Raw genomic sequence first — 18,122 nt, 5'->3', positions numbered from 1 at the left:
TCACTCTATCGTTATATTAATTAATATGAGAATGAGATGGTAATAAACAATAATGTGTTAGAATATTAGTGGATGATAGTTTACATACCAATTAAACTCATTATGCAACTTGATGCTTTCATGGTTGTGATGAACTAATTGAGTCAAGAATTCATTATGTTGCCTATTATCTGAACAATTTTTGCAGATTAAGAATCCTGTACAAAATTTAGATGTAGTAGTATATGCCATCTTACAATTCTTTATTTGCTGTTCCTGAAACTGCAGCCATTGAAGATAAGGTTTCAATCCCTTTTTTTATTGGAATGTTAAATCCTCTTAAGCTTGGCTTAAATAGAAGATATTCTTAACCAACAGTAGTTAGTCAAAGTAGAAGTGGACTGTGTTTCTAGACGAACCTTACCTTCAATCTTAGTAGTTCTAATTCTAGAGTGGTCACTTTAGGAAAGGCTTTACTTAACCAATACCCCCGGCCCAGAATTGCGTGAGCAATTGCCTGCACCCAAAAACAAAAGAACAAAAAAAAAGATATACCTCAGACTTAAAGCTATAACTCTTGTAGAGTCTTATATAAGGATGTTATTTGAACACAATTATCATGATCTCATTGGCGTTGTCTAAGCTTATTTTTCCTTCCGATTGTGGTAAGGTTCCTAGTTAATATAATATTATGCTCCTTATGGAGCAATAGATTCATTTTTTGGTGTTTTTTGTTGCTGTTAATTTGAGCTGAGCTATATGCCAACTATTTTCTCAGTAAGGTTTTCAAGACTACAAAGAAAACTAGGATTGTAATAAAAGATTCCAGGTACATGTCACTTGATCCATCCCTCAATTGGTCACATCTTAATTTGATCTTTGGACTTCGCTTTAGGCTGCTGAATCAAAGCCATGCTTCATATTGTCCAGGTAGTGTTTCTGATGATGTTGCCAGTAATGACAAGGTTTTGATCATAATACTTTTGGGTTTTTTCCCCTTACCAGTTCCCTTTCTTGTTTATTGCAATTTCTTCTTTATGCAATTTTTATATATGCTTTTGGATTAGACATAATGAGCTAGATGCCTGTGATGGAACATTATCTATGTACTAATTTACAACAGTGCATAGGTAAATCTGTAAAGTTATCTTAATCTCCAATCCTTGGGCATTTTTAGCCAAAACATATGGTAACCAACATGTCATCCAGTACATTTACAAAAACGAGCAAACTGCATTTGCACTTCCCAATTTTCAGTCATTCCTTATTTTCATCCTTGTGCATCTAAACTTTGTTGGTTCACGCAACATACAGTACAATCAAGAATTTACACACATCTTCACAAGATGCTCAACAGAGAATACTACAGGAAAACCAGTCCTTCAACAGTTGATTCCACATAGCTTGGTATCAGGTCCCTTAGTTTTGAACACAAATGGATCGATTCTTACCCAGAGCAAGGAGAAAATAGAAGCCAATAGCACTGACCATATTACAACAATGGTGGGTGTGCGGTTTTGCCGACCCATCAGACCTTTAAGGAATGGATATAGATGGACAATCACCCAGAAGGAAAAGAAGAGTTTTCCAAATAGAGGTCCCCAGGATTGGTACCCATTGTTTATGGCATCTGAAATTCCAGCAACAACCCCAACAATGTTGATTATTAAGATAGTGGTTGGAGGAATTAGGAGAGTGGTCCATTTAAAGGTGTATAATTCTCCAAACTCCTCATCATCTGCTGCCTTGGATGTAACTGTGAAGTTTGTGTCAATTCCAGCTAGAACCTTCAGAAGACCTTGTATGACAGCAAAGAGGTGTGCGGATACACCACCAATGACCCAGAATTGCTCATTTCTCCACCATTCCTCAATGCTCACTCCACTCCATTTCAACTCAAGAATGCCCGTTGCAATGATTGAAGAGAAGAGAGCAATGAAGTACAAACCAGCAAAAGTGCTTATCTGGATCATCAGCAATCAGAAATTATTGTTGGCTTAGTATCCATTCCAAAATTATGGATTTAAGTCCTACTACATAACAAGATCATTAACATTCATATCCTGTGCTTTTGAAGGTAAACATTATGGAATATTTGCATGTTATAATTTCAAAAGCCTGTCATGTCTAACTCATTTCCTAACAGGAAGGGAATAGAATAAAATTGTTACCGGCGGCATGATGAATTTGTCAGTGAGTAAGCAGATAGCAGGAAGAATACAGTAGGCAACTAGAGGTATGGAGGTGAAGGGGTAGACAGTTGTGTTTGCATAGGCAAATCGCTCAAGCCACTTCAGCTTCCCTTCCTTGTAGCCATACCATAAAGGGCAATGGCGACTGAAGAATATCTCAATGGAACCAAGGGCCCAACGAAGCACCTGGTTGAGTCTATCTGACAAGTTGATAGGAGCAGTACCCTTGAATGCTGTTCTCTTTGGCATACAGTAAATGGACCTCCAACCACGGCAATGCATCTTAAAACCTGTTAGAATATCCTCAGTAATAGACCCATAAATCCAACCTAGCTGCATATTTGGAAAGCAAAATCATGGATGAGCTGGTTTTCTTATTGTAAAGAAATATAGTAAGATATCAAGGAGTCCCTAGGTTGTCCTTGTTGGTGTTACCTCTATTCCCCATTCAGTTTTATCTTCATATCCACAGCTGATTACATGAATGGCTTCTTTAAGCTGGCTTGCTGGACTTGAGGAAGGAGGTACACCACCCTCTTCCATCAATGTTGAAGTCACAAAAATAGATGACTGCCCAAATTTCTTCTCAAAATCCATCTGGGACATCAGTAACTCTTTGTCATCATCCATTCCTGTTTAGAAATATGACAGAGGGGTTAGAATTGGTTAAAGTAAAATCAATTCGGAGAGAAGTTATTGTCAACATTAGTTATTACAAAAATAAGAACCTCTTAGACTTGCAGCCTCTCCATTTGCATCATTCTTTGCATGCTTAACCTTCTTGCGCCTTCCAAAACATGGACAGCAGTCACAGCTTACCATTTTTGGACGCTTGGGACCCTTGGGAGGATTATAGCCATATAAAGCTTGCCTCCTAAATACACACCCTGTGCCCACATATACAGGACCCTGAATACCATCTAGACCCTTCATGTTAATCTGCAGATACAGAAAAAAATGGGAAGTAGTTATATATTAGCTTACCCAACTAAAAAATATCAAATGCTTCAAAAAAATCCATGTCATGTTGATGCTGGGTTTTGTGCAGTGACTTACATCAAAGAAAACTGTGTTCCTATTGGCATAACGATCATGCCTATCAATTCCATCAAATCTTTGAGGAAACTGGACATAGCAGACCTTCTTCCCAGTTTGGGGGTCCATTAAGAAGCACATAGCCTCTCGAACAGCCTTGCTATTATTGACATAATGATCACAATCCAAGTTCAGCATGAAAGGAGCATTTGTAAGCACCGCAGAGACCCGAACCTGGAAATTATAGCAATTATTAGAAGAGTCAAGTAATTATGGTTCATAAAGGTGAATGGACATCATAAAAATAACAAAAAATAAGCTACTTAAAAAATATTTACCAGAGCATTCATGGCACCAGCTTTCTTATGGTGTTGAAATCCAGGCCTTTTCTCTCGAGAGACATAAACAAGACGAGGAAGCTGGTTTCCTTCAGTATCATGACCTCCACTGTGACCAAGAAACACTTGAATCATACCAGGATGATCCTTAGTATTGTTTCCAGGCCATGGTGTCCCATCCTGCATAATCCACCCTCCTGAAGGAACCTTCTGCGCTTTTGCCACAAGTGCATTGATCCTAACCTTAAACTCTTCATATTCTCTCTGTCAAACACCCAAAATACAGTCACTAAGCTTTAAAACTGATTCAGAAACTCCCATGTTTTAAACTATTCTGGTCGTTTTGATACAAACCTTCATAGCTCGACGCTCCTTAACGAAGGTGGGGTGCACTTTGTCCTTCAGGTAGTCAATTTTATCACAGAAGTACATCTCTGGTGCTCGAGGTTCTATAGAAAATTTCTTGCAAAATGGCACCCACTTCCTTGCAAACTCTGCTGTTTCTGACAGGGCTTCAAATGTACACATTGAAGCTCCATCATCAGAAATGTAGCATGATATCTTATCAATTGGGTAATCCATGGCCAAGATTGAAAGAACAGTGTTTGCTGTATTTAGAGGAGGTTCCTTCATGGGATCCACAGTACTAACAAAAACATCTACAGGAGCAAGCATATTGGGTTCACCTTCACGTTCATACCTGATAAACAACACTTTTTTGTCAGCAATGTAAGTCTAAACTTTGGGATTTCAACGTTATGAGCAAAATCATATTATAGGATGAATGAAGGTCCCTTTACCTCATTGAAAGGCGATCAAGATAAGTCTCTCTATCAATGGGAAACCATTTAGGAAACTGATCAAGTATCCATGAAAAAGCAAACCAGATTTCACATATAATAGAAGTTAGCCATAGACCCATTGCATTATGTACTGGGTTCAAAATCCTATATCTGAGGAAGAAAGCAAGAATAACAAGGCGTGCCACGATCACCATCCTATATGGATTGACTTTGCTAGATGCTATTGGCACCTTCCTTGACAGTGGTTGTCTTGCTTCATCTAACCTGCAGCAATTTACATTGTATAGTAACCAAAAAATATCAGTTAAGGGCTTGCCATTATTGCTACCATTTCATTAAAAGTTAACTGTCAAGAACTGCTTACATGGCTGCATCTAGATCTTCATCAGGCTCAGGCCCCAAATTGCCTTGTTGCAATTTCCAGTCATCCATTGATCTATCTTTGCATCCATCCTCTTTATTTTCATCCCATCTTGCACTTCCTGCTTTGAACACATCATGCCACATGTTGTAAATAAAATTCACACTTTTGAACAGAGCAAGAAAAACATTTCAGGGTTGAACTTAAGTAAAAGCCAAAAGTGAAAGCCCATATCAGCATATATAATTATGTTTTGCAAATGATGAATATTGTGAAAGAGGGATGGTAAATTCTTTTAATCATTGCCATCAAAGTCTAAGAGCTCAGGCTATAAACTACATCTTACGTGGTTCAGACCCCGGATATGGGTGCACTTGTTTATGCAGCGAAGAAGATAACATCTGCTCCCCATAACCATGAGATGCTATTGGGAACTCCCCTCTCACCTGCATGCATGCATGCATGCAAACTTATTAGTTCTATAGAGTATATATAACTTGGACTAAAAATGGTGCAAATCTCACAGGTGGGAATTGAGCATTCTCATCATCTTCAAGACCTCTTCCATAACTCATCTTCCCTTGCAACATGGCCTCAGCAGAATGGCTATGATTGTTCATTTTGTCCTCGATATTAAACTCATGTTCAATATCATCCACGTCCTCTTCATCTTCATCTCCCTCAACCCGCGGGCTCCCTTAGCAAAATTAGAACACAAGGAATAAACAAATATAATATATCAGTTCCCTCATTGTTTGCCATTTGAAATTAACCAGTTTAACTCAATACTAAATATAAACTACATGTTTTATGAGTGTGAATGTTTGTTACGACAAAATGTATATATTTAGATTAATAATGCATGCAAAAAAGTCTACCAAACTTGCTTAATATTTCTTGTACCTTTGAGACGCTTGTATCTGGTCTTGCACTGTGGACAAAGTTGTCTACCATCTCTCCTTTCATACTCATAGCATGGCCGGCACACCGGAAAACCACACTCATTGCAGGCCACAAACAAGTCTCCATCCACCGTGAGTCCCACATCATCACCACATATCTCACACACTTGACCATCCAAGTTCTTTAAAGGCTTGTGCTGCAACAAAACGACATAATATATATTTATACATTAAGCAACTTAATTTTCATGAAAACAAACACAAAACCTTTTCTTAATTTTCTCTAGTAGCTTTCATGGTTATTAGTATTACCTCTTCATGGCCATGAATGACAACGAGCTCGTTGCGGTTGTGAGAACCAGCGACAAGTCCAGCACTGGCTTCCATATCTTGGTGGTGACCTCTTGAATGTGACAATATTGTGGTGACACAAATTAAGGGAAGGGTGGTGAGGTTGAGTGCAAAAGTTTATGTTTTATGAAGGAACATTAAGGCTCCAAGTGCTTGGCGTTTCCTCACCTAATGTGTCCACATAATGGTGCTGCTTTTGGTTGCAGGGTCCCCATTGCCCTGAAGCTAAGCTTCTTCCTTCTCTTTTTTCTTTTTCTTTTTTTTTTTTCTTTTTTTTTTTCAACCACCATCTCCATAACGACTACACGTTGGTGAGGTGTACATGTTGCACTTCCTTGCTTATTTTCTTTTTATTTTGTTGTTTATTTTTCAATCTTCCAAAAGTTACTGGACTCCAAAAAGAGACATGGTTGGCTTCTGTATATTATTTTCCCCTTAATTATCTTGTTTTATCAAAAATGATTTTTGCAGTTTTAATTTTCGGTTGTTCACTAAAAAAATAGTGCAAGCGTAACAAGTAGGCAAGTAGTAACCAGATAGAGAGCCAGATATTGATAGCATGGCTGATGGGAAAGGATGATTTTATTAGTAATTAACTTTTGGTTGATTTTTTGAACGATTTAGGCAATTAACTTAAAGATATTAATAACGGCAGAAGTCAACTAAATAATACTGAAAATAGAGGTAACGCAAAAAAGGAAGCACTCAAATACTCAATGCCTTGTTTTCTGAAGAATATTCATGGTTGATCTATTTTCAAATACTTTTTCTTCACGAATATAACAAGTATGTTTGATGCACTGTGGAGAAGTAAATTTATGAGTTATTGTGTTATTTAAGAATTATTATGTTATTCTTAAAAGATTTAGAAAAATATACTCTTAAAAGCAGGAGAACAATATGCATGTTGCTGCTAGTAACAAATTTGGTATAAAGCCTGGTATTTAGCACTTTCCTTTGTTAGTAACATATTTTAGGTATAATATTTAATCATTTAAAAAAAAACTCTGCAAGCGTTAATACTTAATATGTCACTGGAAATTAATTTAAATATTTGATACATTCTTTGACCCGATAGATAACCAACGTAACTTCGTATTTATTGGAAGGGATTTGCATTTGTCATTTAACATGACACAATAAATTTTCCTACACACACAACATTTTGTGGGACCCACACTTTTTGAAGAAAAAAAAAAAAAATTACAGCACGCAAAACAAATCTCTATAACATTACAGAATCACTTTTCTTACAACATAACTCGTATAAAACCCTTATTGGAATTTTAAAGTCAGCTGAAATAAATACATGGAATCTAAGGCAGTCCACCATAAAAGTGTGTGATCAAACCCTTTCTAGATACCCTAACACACAGAATAATGCTCGACAATAAAAGTTTTTTTAATTCTGGAATACTTGCACCATTTTCTATAATATTAACTTTATTTAAAGTATGTGCAGAATAACATTAACAGTTTTTACATAAATCCACGTGCAACTAAGCAGCTTTAGCTTGTTTCATATAATACTGCCTGTGAGTTATTCATTTATCTATTAATATTTTCTATAAGAAATTATATGAATATCCAGGTAAGTTTAGGCATGCATTTAACCAGAAAAAGGTGCACTTAACATCCCAACTAGATCATGAGTCATGACCACTTAACCAGAAAAAGGTTTCACGTCACAGCACAAAAAGCAAATGAATATTGGAATTTGAAAATAAGTCACATATAACGGGTTGCTTTCGGGACTACGTTCTGTTTACCTATGCGAATAAAAAAAACATACATGTTCGCATTCTTCGAATGTAAGCATTTCAAAACTAATCTACCTTCAAATCGTTAGGTATGTAAGTTGCAACCTCTACATCTTGAGATAGAATAACTACGAGACTGAACCCAGGTTTATATATAAGCTGCACCAAATAACACAGGTACTGCGTGTTCCCCTGAAGATATATCAGGCAGGAATATTCCCCAGAATTGACGGTTTTCCTGAAAAAGCTTTTGTTGGGACGGTATCCTTCTTGATCAAGGTATGGAGCCTCCTACAGTCACCAATTTGACATGCATTTGATTGGATAGTTAATAAATATAGCTGTCAACTTCAAAAATCAAATCAGCATAAAGTAGTGAACTTCTACGAAAGATGAGATATTATCCTTGTGCGATTGTTCATTTATGTTTAGTCTTGTGAAGACAGTTGATGGTGGGAGACATATAGATATATATTCTAGTGAATTTATATACTATTATTGCACATGAATTATACTTATGCTATACAACACTAGGAAATTCCAACATAAGTTACTCACAATTCATTCTACAATTAGAAACTCGCGTAAAAATTCTCATTTATGTTTGGACGCTGACGGAGACTTCATCTGCTGCTGACTTGTCTCTTTTCTTTGGTGGTTCTTGAGTTTTCTGTGCAGCAGCTTTATTTGGAACCAAAATTATGAACATGTTCCTGTCACGTAAGTTTTTAGCCTCCTCTGTTGCAAGCTGCACATCACCCAAGTGTCGTTTGGATATAAAATTCAAATAGCCAATAAAAAGAAATGTTTCCAAGGACAGTAACATCAGATATCAGCACAGTATGACCGTGAAATGAATTCACTAAAAGTAGATCCAATGCACAAATGAAATATAAATAGTAGATAAACATAGCTGTCAACTTCAGAAGTTAAATCAGCATCAAAGAGTGAACTTCCACGAAAGATGGGTCATTAACCTTGTGCAATTGTTCTTTAATGTTTAGTCTTGAGAAGAGAGTGGTTAGTGAGATACTATTTTCAAATAGCCAATAAAAAGAAATGTCTCCAAAGACAGTAAAATCAAATATCAGCACTGGATGACTGCACAATGAATTCACTAAAAGTAGATCCAGCGCTCAAATGAAATCTAAATAGCAACAATACATGAAGTGGCGATTGAGAAGTATTAAAGCCTGCATAAAACACAAGAAATTACGAGTATAACATCCTAGGACCTACTTTTCTTAAAGTCAACAAGTTTCTTTTTCTTTTCTTTTTTGTGAAAAGTCAAGTTTTTAATGCCTAAGAAATATGAGCACTCAATCATAATATAGCAAAGTCGCATCACATACCTCTCCAACATCATTCTGAAAACGTTTAATAAGCTCAATAGCAATATTCCTGAATTCATTTTCACGACCTTTAAGGTTTACTATGATCTTAACCTGCAGGAATTGATCCGAAAGATCTCAATAAGTTTGAAGATAATATATATTTTTTTACATATGTTTAATATGGCATAACAACATAATTCACGTAACCTTGTCACCATCTTTCAAAAATTTCTGTGCAGCTCTCAAACGCACAGAGTAATCATGTTGATCGATGTTGTATCTGTTAAAATAGAAGTTCAAAGAAAGTTGTCAAAAGGCATAATCACATATTGTAGAAACATAACTATAACTCAAAACTAACTACAGCTAATAAAAAACTCTGCAACTGCTCTAATTGAGTTTATGTTATCAAGAGAAGAAAAAGTAAACCATAGCATAAGTTTTATGCTTTAAAATAATACTGTGGTGTTAGTTGTATCTATCTTTATAGTGTGATGCATCACATAAAACTTCTATATTTATCTTTGAGCAGCACGACTAAACAAACTCCTCTTGATCATCCTGTCCAAATTCATCCCAAGTCCACAACCAAGAGAAAAGATATTAATGATGAAATGTCTGACATATGCAGCTTTTTCTCTTATTTCTTCTAGTTTCTTGAAAGTAATGGAATGAAGAAGAGGAACAGATATGTGTAGTGCCTTTCTGGAGAACCCAGAGTTAACCTGACTAGATTGCATGGCAATAACAAAATATTTCTGACCCTTATTAAAATACTAACAATTAAAGTAATATTTGATCCATAACCAAGAATACATCGAATCTAATTAGGAAATCCAAAGAACAAGAATCTAGAACTTTCTTTTCCCACTTTATTGTCTTTGAAATAACAAAAGGAAGTATGATCGAGGCTCCAAGTATAGGACATTACCCCATTTTGAGCTCCTTCAAATCCATCCGACTAGCTACATTTAAAAAAAGATCTGTCAGTAATTTATCTTTGTTCTGAGGTCAGCAAATGCTAGAGAGGAAAATATCAAAGTCTAACAAATACAATGCTTACCAGCACTTTTCTTCTGCTGTCCTCTTTTCTTCTTTTGCAGTTCATATCTATATTTACTGTAAAAAAAGAAAATACAAGGATCATCCAACAATTCTCAAAGCGTAAATAATAAAAGTGCAGTGGGCAGGCAGGCAGAAAGGAGGTAGAACTAGGCATGACCAATGTCTTCATCGAACAACTACATGTGTGTGGGTTAATCTCTCTTTATTCTCCAATAGTGATTGCATAATCTAGTCTTCACAACATCCCCACCCCAAAATATATTTAAGAGTGATTATTGTTCTATTACTTGATCTTCTATTATAGTTGAACATGTATACCGGCAGGTCATCAACTGCTAATTTTATCGATCGATGTCCAATAGTGATAATTTGATGCAGATACACTTACATGACCCCTTTATACAGCCATCAACCATTAGTATTTTGATACTAGATTTTATATAAGCACAAATAAAAAATTTCAAGGTAAGATAGAAATTAAAACTAAAATTAAAAGTGCAGAGTCTTTTCTCAGGATATACAAAGTTCATGCCTGTAATCCATTATTTTAACAACAGGAGGATCTGCCTCTGGGGATACTATTACCTGCAAAATAAATAGAGAAAAAGTTTAGCATTCATGTCAGAAGTAGCACGTGTGTTGACTGAATCTGATTTGAACTAATTTGAAACAGTTAGTTTTCCACACCAAAATAAAACGGCTCACAGCTCACTATCACTTCTTGTTGTAATTGTAATACTTGTGACTTGTCTTAGTGAAATTATAGGAAACTCTTCCTTCATTTTTCTATTTTTAACATTTTTATCATGTACAAAATACGAAATACAGTGTCCAGAAATAAGTAAGATAACAGGATAATATGCAACAGCTACCCTAAGAAGTCAAAATGACACATCCTATGTAGAGATGTTATATTAATTGAAATGAAATTCAATGCCAGAACATAGACAGCTAAAGATTATTATATTGAAGAGCTCAATCAATAAAAATGAGAAAACCATCGCATTGTAGGTAGACAAATAGATGGAATGGAGCATGTGCAATACTCAAATATGCTGGAAACAATCACACAGGGAAAAGGCATCATACCAAATCAAGTTCGGCATCTTCAGCCATTTTAACGGCCTGACTAGTTGACACTACACCAACCTACAAAAGAACAAAATTAACATCTTCAAATAGCTTTGTTTTTCAAGAGTGGATGAAATCGAAATACATGAGAAAGTAAATGATGAAAACTAACCATATTCTGTTTCTCGTCAATAAGCCTAACGGAACCTGACCTATTTGAAACCATGAAGCAATGTTAAGCATGAATCTCGAATAGTAATTGAAAAGACAGATAGAGATAGAGATAGAGAGGAATTTGGCAATGAATGAGTGGAGTACTTAAGGATGGAGAGGTCGAGAGCTTGTTCGTCATCGGAGTCAGGCTTGCGCCTCCTGGAGTCGCCGTAGTCGGAAGAGCGAGAGCCACCGCCGTAGCGGGCGGTTATGTAGGGGGGAAGGGAAGGAGAGAGGGAGATAGAGAGAGAATTAGGAGTAGAGAGGGGAAGACCGAAGAGTTTGGAGTCATAGGAAGAGAAGATAGTAGAACGAGTTCCAGTTGCAGTGGTGAAGAGCTTGAAGGGGAAGCTGGTGATGCCAGCCATGCTCACACACGCACGCCTTCAAGTTTCGCTCATAGCTTTTGATCTCTTATCCACTACTGGGAACTGGAAAGTACCAATTGTTCACTGGCTGGGGTTTGTATTGTAAATGTGTGCCGTGCAGAAATAAGTAGAATTATTAGTCATTACAAATTGGATACGGATCCTTTTGATGTGAAAAATCATGTGACATGCTAAACTGAAAAATTATAATAAAGGTAAATTAATGGTAATAAAAGATGAGAGAAAAAAATAGTAAAATAAGTAGTTAAAAAATCATAACTATTAATTTTACTTTGTATGGTTGTGATCTTCTCACATAATCATGTCATGTTTTTTCTCATATTAGATGAAAAGTGTAAAAGAGTAAATTTAAAAAGAAAAGTGTTTCTACTCTTAAATTACATAATTTATGTTATTTTATTTTTATAAGGAGGTGAGATTTATATCTTTATATTTTTTTGTCCATTCTCTCTCTTCTTTTATTTATCTATTTCTCTCACTTCAAATGACACAATTTTACATCATTTGAAATGATATACATTTTTCTCATACTTTTCCCAAATGTAAATACCAAAAAAGAAGGGGGGGTTTTTATTACTATATGCTTTGGGAAAAGTGTATATCATTATAATAGACATAAAATTGTATCAATTTAAGTGACAAAAAAGATAAATTACGAAAAAAAGAATGGATGAAAAAAATTTAAAGATGTAAATTCCACCTCTTTATAAAAATGAAAAGATATAAAGCATGTCATTTAAAATAACAAAATTTTTTTCCATATACTTTTATAGAAGATAAATTCTTTCTTTCAATCTTAATTCAATTTCCCCACCTTTTTTTTTCTTCATGGCGGTGAAACTCATCCATCTTGTTTTCACCACGTAACATAATTATCTCTATGAAAAAGAGTAATATTTTCCTAAAAAAAAAAGTAAATACATTTTAAATGAACATCTTATTCTAAATTTGGACACGTAATGAGAAGGGCTCTTAATGTTCTCGTTAGAACAGAAGTTTGTTACTAATAACTCAACACAAAAAAAGATATAGGTAGACCGAATTTACTTGGAAAAATATAGTAAAACAAGATTTAATTGAGCGAGATATAGATTGGCGGACGATATGCCTTAGAACGGAACGGAGAAAAACTATAAGTATGATAGAAGATTAGAGTCATTGTTATTCCTATGTTCCCTTTTTAGTCTTTTTCCTCTTCATTCCCCCTCTTCTTCTTTTCCCTTTCTTTTTTTACTTATATATATATATATATATATATATATATATATATATATATATATATATGTGTGTATATATAAATATATATATATATATATATGGGCTTATCATTTCTACAGCCGCCGTAGATAACACTCTCTACAGCTGACACAGAAAAGTGGGTCCCTCGGCGTTTTAAAAAATAAAAAAAATAAGGATCCGATGTTGTATCCTAGGATCCGCACGCGGATCCTGGCTAGCTGTAGGTGCAGCGGCTGCAGAAATCATTTTGCCATATATATATATATATATATATATATATATATTATTACTATTTTACTTAATTATTTTTATTTTTATTTATTTATCTTTTTTCAACTTTTTGTATCTTTTATTTAGATTCATCGATCACCTATCCCAATTAATTTAGAATAAAAGTATTGTTGATGTATCTTATTCTAAATTTAGTTCATGTTGAGTACTAAAAATTAGAGGTAAGATATTTATATTTTTTTTTTTTATTACCATCTGTTATAATTATATATTCCAAAAATATATAATTATAATATTAAAATTATTTGTTTCTCTTTCTTCAAAAAAATTTCAAGAAAAAATTATTGATTTAACAATAATTAAAATAGTGAAAAAAAATAGTGGACCAATATCCTCCCTTTAAAAATTATCCATTCAATCTAGCCTTTAATTGCTCATTGATATTTGGTGAATAATTCAACTCCACCGATCTAGTTAATTTTCTTATAATATTATCTAATTTATATATATAAAGAATATTTCTCTCTGTCATCGTTTTTGATGAAGTTAAAAAATTTTAAAATAAAAAACAAAATTTCAGATACAAAATACATATAATATATAATTAAAAAATTCTCATCACGGAAAACAAAATTCTCAAAATCTACAAGATCAATTATAAAAAGTTTTAAACAAAATTTTATTATGAATTTTATTGAAAATTATATTAAACTTTTTATTAATATTATTATATTTCTTTATTATTTTTTACTGACTCTTACGATTTTAAATATTTATTAAAAATTCATATAATTTTTTAAAATCTTAATTAAAAAAATTAAAGAAGTCTTTAAAATTCCTTTAATTTTAATTTTTTTTTTTAAATCTATAAAAAAAAATTATCTAAGAAATATCTTTTAAATTTTAATTCAATATAACCGTAGGCTTTTTTTCCCCTCGTTCAAAAGCTTTTAACTATTTCTAGACTAGACGCATCAAGTTATTAAAATAAATCCATCCACACAGAAATTAAATTACATATCTCAGTTAGATCTATGAAATTACAATGATCATTCAAAGCAAAAAAACTTTTAAAACTTTATTCATGATTCATCAAACCTCACATTACATAAACTCACATCCTGTAATACACTACATAAGTAATAAAACTGTCAAAAGTACTATGACAGCCACTACAAGTACAACCAACCAAGACCTTCACACCATAACCAAGTTTCCAACATGTTCACATGCCTCAATCAACTTCTTCGATCTTGGGTCCAGGTCCAGAACCCGACCCAGCAGACCCACCACCAGGCATGTCATCACCCATTGGCACATCTCCTCCACCAGCACCACCACCCTGATACATCTTGGCAATGACGGGATTGCATATACCTTCCAACTCCTTCTGCTTGTCCTCAAACTCTTCCACTTCAGCCAATTGGTTTCCTTCCAACCACTGTATGGCATCTTCAACTGCCTTCTCAATCTTCTCCTTCTCGTCAGGGCTCAACTTCCCACCAATCTTCTCATCCTTAATCGTGTTCCTCATGTTGTACGCGTAATTCTCAAGTGAGTTCTTGGCTTCCACTTTCTTCTTCACCTCCTCATCCTCTGCCTTGTACCTCTCAGCATCCTTAACCATCTTCTCGATATCCTCTTTGCTCAACCTTCCTTTGTCATTAGTGATTGTGATCTTGTTCTTCACCCCAGCAGTCTTATCTTCAGCTGACACATTCAAAATGCCATTAGCATCAATATCAAAGCATACATTGATTTGAGGCACTCCTCTCGGGGCTGGAGGGATGCCACTCAGCTCAAACTTGCCGAGAAGGTTGTTATCCTTTGTTCGAGCTCGTTCTCCCTCATACACTTGGATCAAAACACCTGGTTGATTATCAGAATATGTGGAGAAAATCTGCTCCTTCTTCGTTGGAATTGTAGTGTTCCTTGGAATCAACACAGTCATGACACCACCAGCAGTTTCGAGTCCAAGACTAAGCGGCGTGACATCAAGCAACAACAGATCCTGAACCTTCTCGTCTCCTTCACCGCTCAAGATCGCAGCTTGAACAGCTGCACCATATGCAACAGCTTCATCAGGGTTAATACTCTTGCAGAGCTCTTTCCCGTTGAAGAAATCCTGCAAGAGTTGCTGAACCTTTGGAATTCTAGTTGACCCTCCAACAAGAACAACCTCATGAACCTGACTCTTATCAATCTTTGCATCACGCAGACACTTCTCCACAGGCTCCATGCACTTCCTGAACAAATCCATGTTCAGTTCCTCAAACCTAGCCCTGGTGATTGTAGCATAGAAATCAATCCCTTCATATAAGGAATCGATTTCAATGGTTGTTTGAGCAGTGGAAGACAAAGTCCTCTTAGCCCTCTCACACGCTGTCCTCAACCTTCTCAGAGCTCTAGCATTCCCACTAATATCCTTCTTGTTCTTCCTCCTGAACTCGGACACAAAATGATTCACCATCCTATTATCAAAATCTTCACCACCAAGATGAGTATCACCAGCAGTGGCCTTCACCTCAAAAATCCCTTCCTCAATGGTCAAAATAGAAACATCAAAAGTGCCACCACCCAAATCGAAAATAAGCACGTTCTGCTCACCTTTTCTCGAAGCCTTCTTGTCCAAACCATAAGCAATAGCAGCAGCAGTGGGTTCGTTAATGATTCTCAACACGTTCATACCAGAAATAGCCCCTGCATCCTTAGTGGCTTGCCTCTGAGAATCGTTGAAATAAGCAGGGACAGTGATCACAGCGTTCTTCACTGGATGACCCAGAAACGCTTCTGCTACCTCCCTCATCTTCGTCAACACCATCGAAGATATCTCTTCAGCTGAGAATTTTTTCTCCTCGCCCTTGTAATTCACCACGATCATTGGTTTGTCGCCAGGGCCTGCTACAACCTTAAACGGCCATAACTTCATGTCGTTCTGAACCGATGGGTCGGAGAGTTTCCTACCGATCAAACGCTTGGCGTCGAAAACGGTGTTCTGTGGATTCATGGCCACTTGATTCTTCGCCGCATCGCCGATCAGCCTCTCTGTGTCGGTGAAGGCAACGTAGGAGGGGGTGGTTCTGTTGCCTTGGTCATTTGGAATGATCTCAACGCGGTCGTTTTGCCACACGCCGACGCAGCTGTATGTGGTGCCAAGGTCTATGCCTATGGCTTTGCCTTCCTTTGTCGCCATCTCTGTGCTTCGTCTCAACCTTCAAAGAGAAAGAAGACTAAAAAAATCTGAAACTCGGGTTCTTAATTGCGCTTGCAGTATTGTGTGTTGTTAATGAATATTGAGTTGGAGAAGAGAGAACCCCAAAGCGTCATTTATAGTCACCGATACAGAACAAGTTCGAGAATTTACGAGGTTAGTGGAGAAGGAAAGTTACAGAGCGAGCTAGAGAATTCTGGAGTGTTAGACGAGGTTCCAGAAGGAGGGAAATAATAATAATACTAATAAAGACACAAAAAGTAAGAGTAAAATTTGATTCTCTGTTAGATTAGATGTTATGAAATTTACAAAAAAATTATTTAAATTAAATTGATTAATTATAATATAATTATATTTTTTATTTTTAAAAAATATATAATCAATATGTTTTATATTTTTTTAAATATCCCTTTAAAAGAATTTCTCTCAAAAAAAATTGCCTTTTTTAAAAGTTGATGTTTATATCTGAAAATACTTTTTTGAATATAAGTGAGAATTGAATATAAAATTTAATATAAACTACTCAAATTTTTAATTATTATATCAATCCTAATAGCTTATATTTGAAAATACTTTTAAAAAATATGATTAAATATGTTTTTTTTTAATTTGGAAAAGATAGATAAATAGATTACTTAGGTAACCTACAAAAAATAAAAATAAAAATCAAGATTTATAAATCATTTTTCTTTCCTTTTTTTTTTTCTGTTTACAAGTCTTTTAAAAAAACATAAATCTTTCTCTTTTTTTCTCCTTTTTTTGGCTTTAAATTTCTCATTATAAGAGACTGGTAGCTCCCAGCACTAGAATTGACGGGTTTTGTAAGGAAACTGAACTGGGCGGTCCACGTGGAGAGAATAAAGAGTGAAGAGGGGCTGTACGTGGCTGCCTCGCTGATGGTTTTTAAAACACAAAACTAATGATAAATTATGAATAGCGGTGACTGTGCTTAGTTTAGATTTTGATTTTTCAATACTCAGACTTCCGTTCTATTCTAGTGAAATTGATTTCTAACATCTTTAATCTTGTTTGCTTGCTTTGGGAGAGGGAGAACAGTTCATTGAACGTTAATAGCGTTAGCATGACTTAATTTTGAGAGAAAAAATGAAGTTTGAACTTGTATTCTAAGAGCCTATTTGACATTTTTTTCAAAACTAAAGTTAAAAAAAAAAGTTATTTGATAATTATATAAAAAATTTACTTTAAAAATTATTCATTACAAAAAAATATACATTTCACAAAAAGTTAATACAACTTAAAAAAAAATTCTTCTAAGAATTTTTTACTTTTGATTTTATTTATATTTTTATTATAAAGAAAACTCTTTTTATTATAAAAATTTGTTTGACCTAACTTTGACTTATCAATTTTTGTTTTTAAAAAAAGACTCAAACAGGCACAAAATACTGCTATTAAATATGGGGGGGAGATGTTTAAACAAAAATTATAAAACTACATATAATTCTATCTTATCATCCAATTTTTCAAACTTGATGTCATATATTTCTTTAGCTTCAAGATTGTTCTGGCTTGATTTCTGAATCGAAATATTATATTAATAAGACCCAACTGGATAAGACAATACACATTCTCTCTCACAAGTCACAACCGACAATAATATGCGAGGAAAAATTAAATACAAATTTCT

General features: G+C 34.8%; 3 protein-coding genes across 9 annotated transcripts; all 3 read right to left on the bottom strand.

Annotated features, from left to right (window-relative positions):
• Positions 1–1,254: 1,254 nt before the first annotated feature.
• LOC133293050 (cellulose synthase A catalytic subunit 7 [UDP-forming]-like) lies at positions 1,255–5,997 on the bottom strand. 5 transcript variants are annotated; one of them, XM_061491564.1, is made up of 13 exons: positions 5,923–5,997; positions 5,612–5,807; positions 5,206–5,405; positions 5,055–5,154; positions 4,712–4,832; positions 4,345–4,611; positions 3,899–4,244; positions 3,545–3,808; positions 3,228–3,440; positions 2,900–3,110; positions 2,607–2,803; positions 2,151–2,504; positions 1,255–1,943 (listed from the first exon to the last, which is right to left on the bottom strand). In XM_061491564.1, exons 1-13 carry the CDS (start codon positions 5,995–5,997, stop codon positions 1,362–1,364), a joined length of 3,126 nt encoding a protein of 1,041 aa, XP_061347548.1. In that variant the 3' UTR covers positions 1,255–1,361. The 5 variants fall into 5 exon arrangements, with proteins under 5 accessions (XP_061347548.1, XP_061347546.1, XP_061347549.1 ...); XM_061491562.1 differs by having other exon boundaries at positions 4,712–4,829; XM_061491565.1 differs by having other exon boundaries at positions 5,233–5,405.
• A 1,639-nt stretch (positions 5,998–7,636) lies between these two features.
• Positions 7,637–11,875, bottom strand: LOC133292973 (translation initiation factor IF3-4, chloroplastic-like). Its single transcript, XM_061491472.1, has 10 exons — positions 11,510–11,875; positions 11,364–11,403; positions 11,210–11,269; positions 10,653–10,705; positions 10,119–10,174; positions 9,987–10,020; positions 9,263–9,335; positions 9,074–9,166; positions 8,280–8,469; positions 7,637–8,012 (listed from the first exon to the last, which is right to left on the bottom strand). Exons 1-9 carry the CDS (start codon positions 11,770–11,772, stop codon positions 8,320–8,322), a joined length of 822 nt encoding a protein of 273 aa, XP_061347456.1. The 5' UTR covers positions 11,773–11,875; the 3' UTR covers positions 7,637–8,012; positions 8,280–8,319.
• Positions 11,876–14,315: 2,440 nt separating this feature from the next.
• On the bottom strand, positions 14,316–16,576 carry LOC133293052 (heat shock 70 kDa protein). Of its 3 annotated transcripts, none has more exons than XM_061491570.1 (2): positions 15,017–16,576; positions 14,316–14,851 (listed from the first exon to the last, which is right to left on the bottom strand). In XM_061491570.1, the coding sequence occupies exons 1-2, from the start codon at positions 16,454–16,456 to the stop codon at positions 14,498–14,500; spliced, it is 1,794 nt and encodes a 597-aa protein (XP_061347554.1). In that variant the 5' UTR covers positions 16,457–16,576; the 3' UTR covers positions 14,316–14,497. The 3 variants fall into 3 exon arrangements, with proteins under 3 accessions (XP_061347554.1, XP_061347555.1, XP_061347551.1); XM_061491571.1 differs by having other exon boundaries at positions 14,316–14,890; positions 15,281–16,576; XM_061491567.1 differs by having other exon boundaries at positions 14,316–16,575.
• Positions 16,577–18,122: the final 1,546 nt, after the last annotated feature.

The sequence above is a fragment of the Gastrolobium bilobum genome, unplaced genomic scaffold, assembly GCF_033153095.1.
Source record: "Gastrolobium bilobum isolate Gb01-03AN ecotype WA unplaced genomic scaffold, APGP_CSIRO_Gbil_v1 utg3588, whole genome shotgun sequence".
Classification (NCBI taxonomy): domain Eukaryota; kingdom Viridiplantae; phylum Streptophyta; class Magnoliopsida; order Fabales; family Fabaceae; genus Gastrolobium; species Gastrolobium bilobum.
Note: the sequence above shows the minus strand (reverse complement) of the source record. Positions and strands in the feature narration are given on the sequence as shown.

Coding starts and splice junctions, on each gene's coding strand:
- LOC133293050 (XM_061491564.1), bottom strand. CDS start 5,997: ATGGAAGCCAGTGCTGGACTTGTCGCTGGTTCTCACAACCGCAACGAG. Junction 4,612..4,711: donor GAAGATCTAGATGCAGCCAT/GTAAGCAGTTCT, acceptor AAATTGCTGCAG/GTTAGATGAAGCAAGACAAC. Junction 3,809..3,898: donor AGGAGCGTCGAGCTATGAAG/GTTTGTATCAAA, acceptor GGTGTTTGACAG/AGAGAATATGAAGAGTTTAA.
- LOC133293052 (XM_061491567.1), bottom strand. CDS start 16,456: ATGGCGACAAAGGAAGGCAAAGCCATAGGCATAGACCTTGGCACCACA.
- LOC133292973 (XM_061491472.1), bottom strand. CDS start 11,772: ATGGCTGGCATCACCAGCTTCCCCTTCAAGCTCTTCACCACTGCAACT. Junction 11,404..11,509: donor CTCGACCTCTCCATCCTTAA/GTACTCCACTCA, acceptor GGTTTCAAATAG/GTCAGGTTCCGTTAGGCTTA. Junction 9,167..9,262: donor TTTTGAAAGATGGTGACAAG/GTTACGTGAATT, acceptor CAATTCCTGCAG/GTTAAGATCATAGTAAACCT.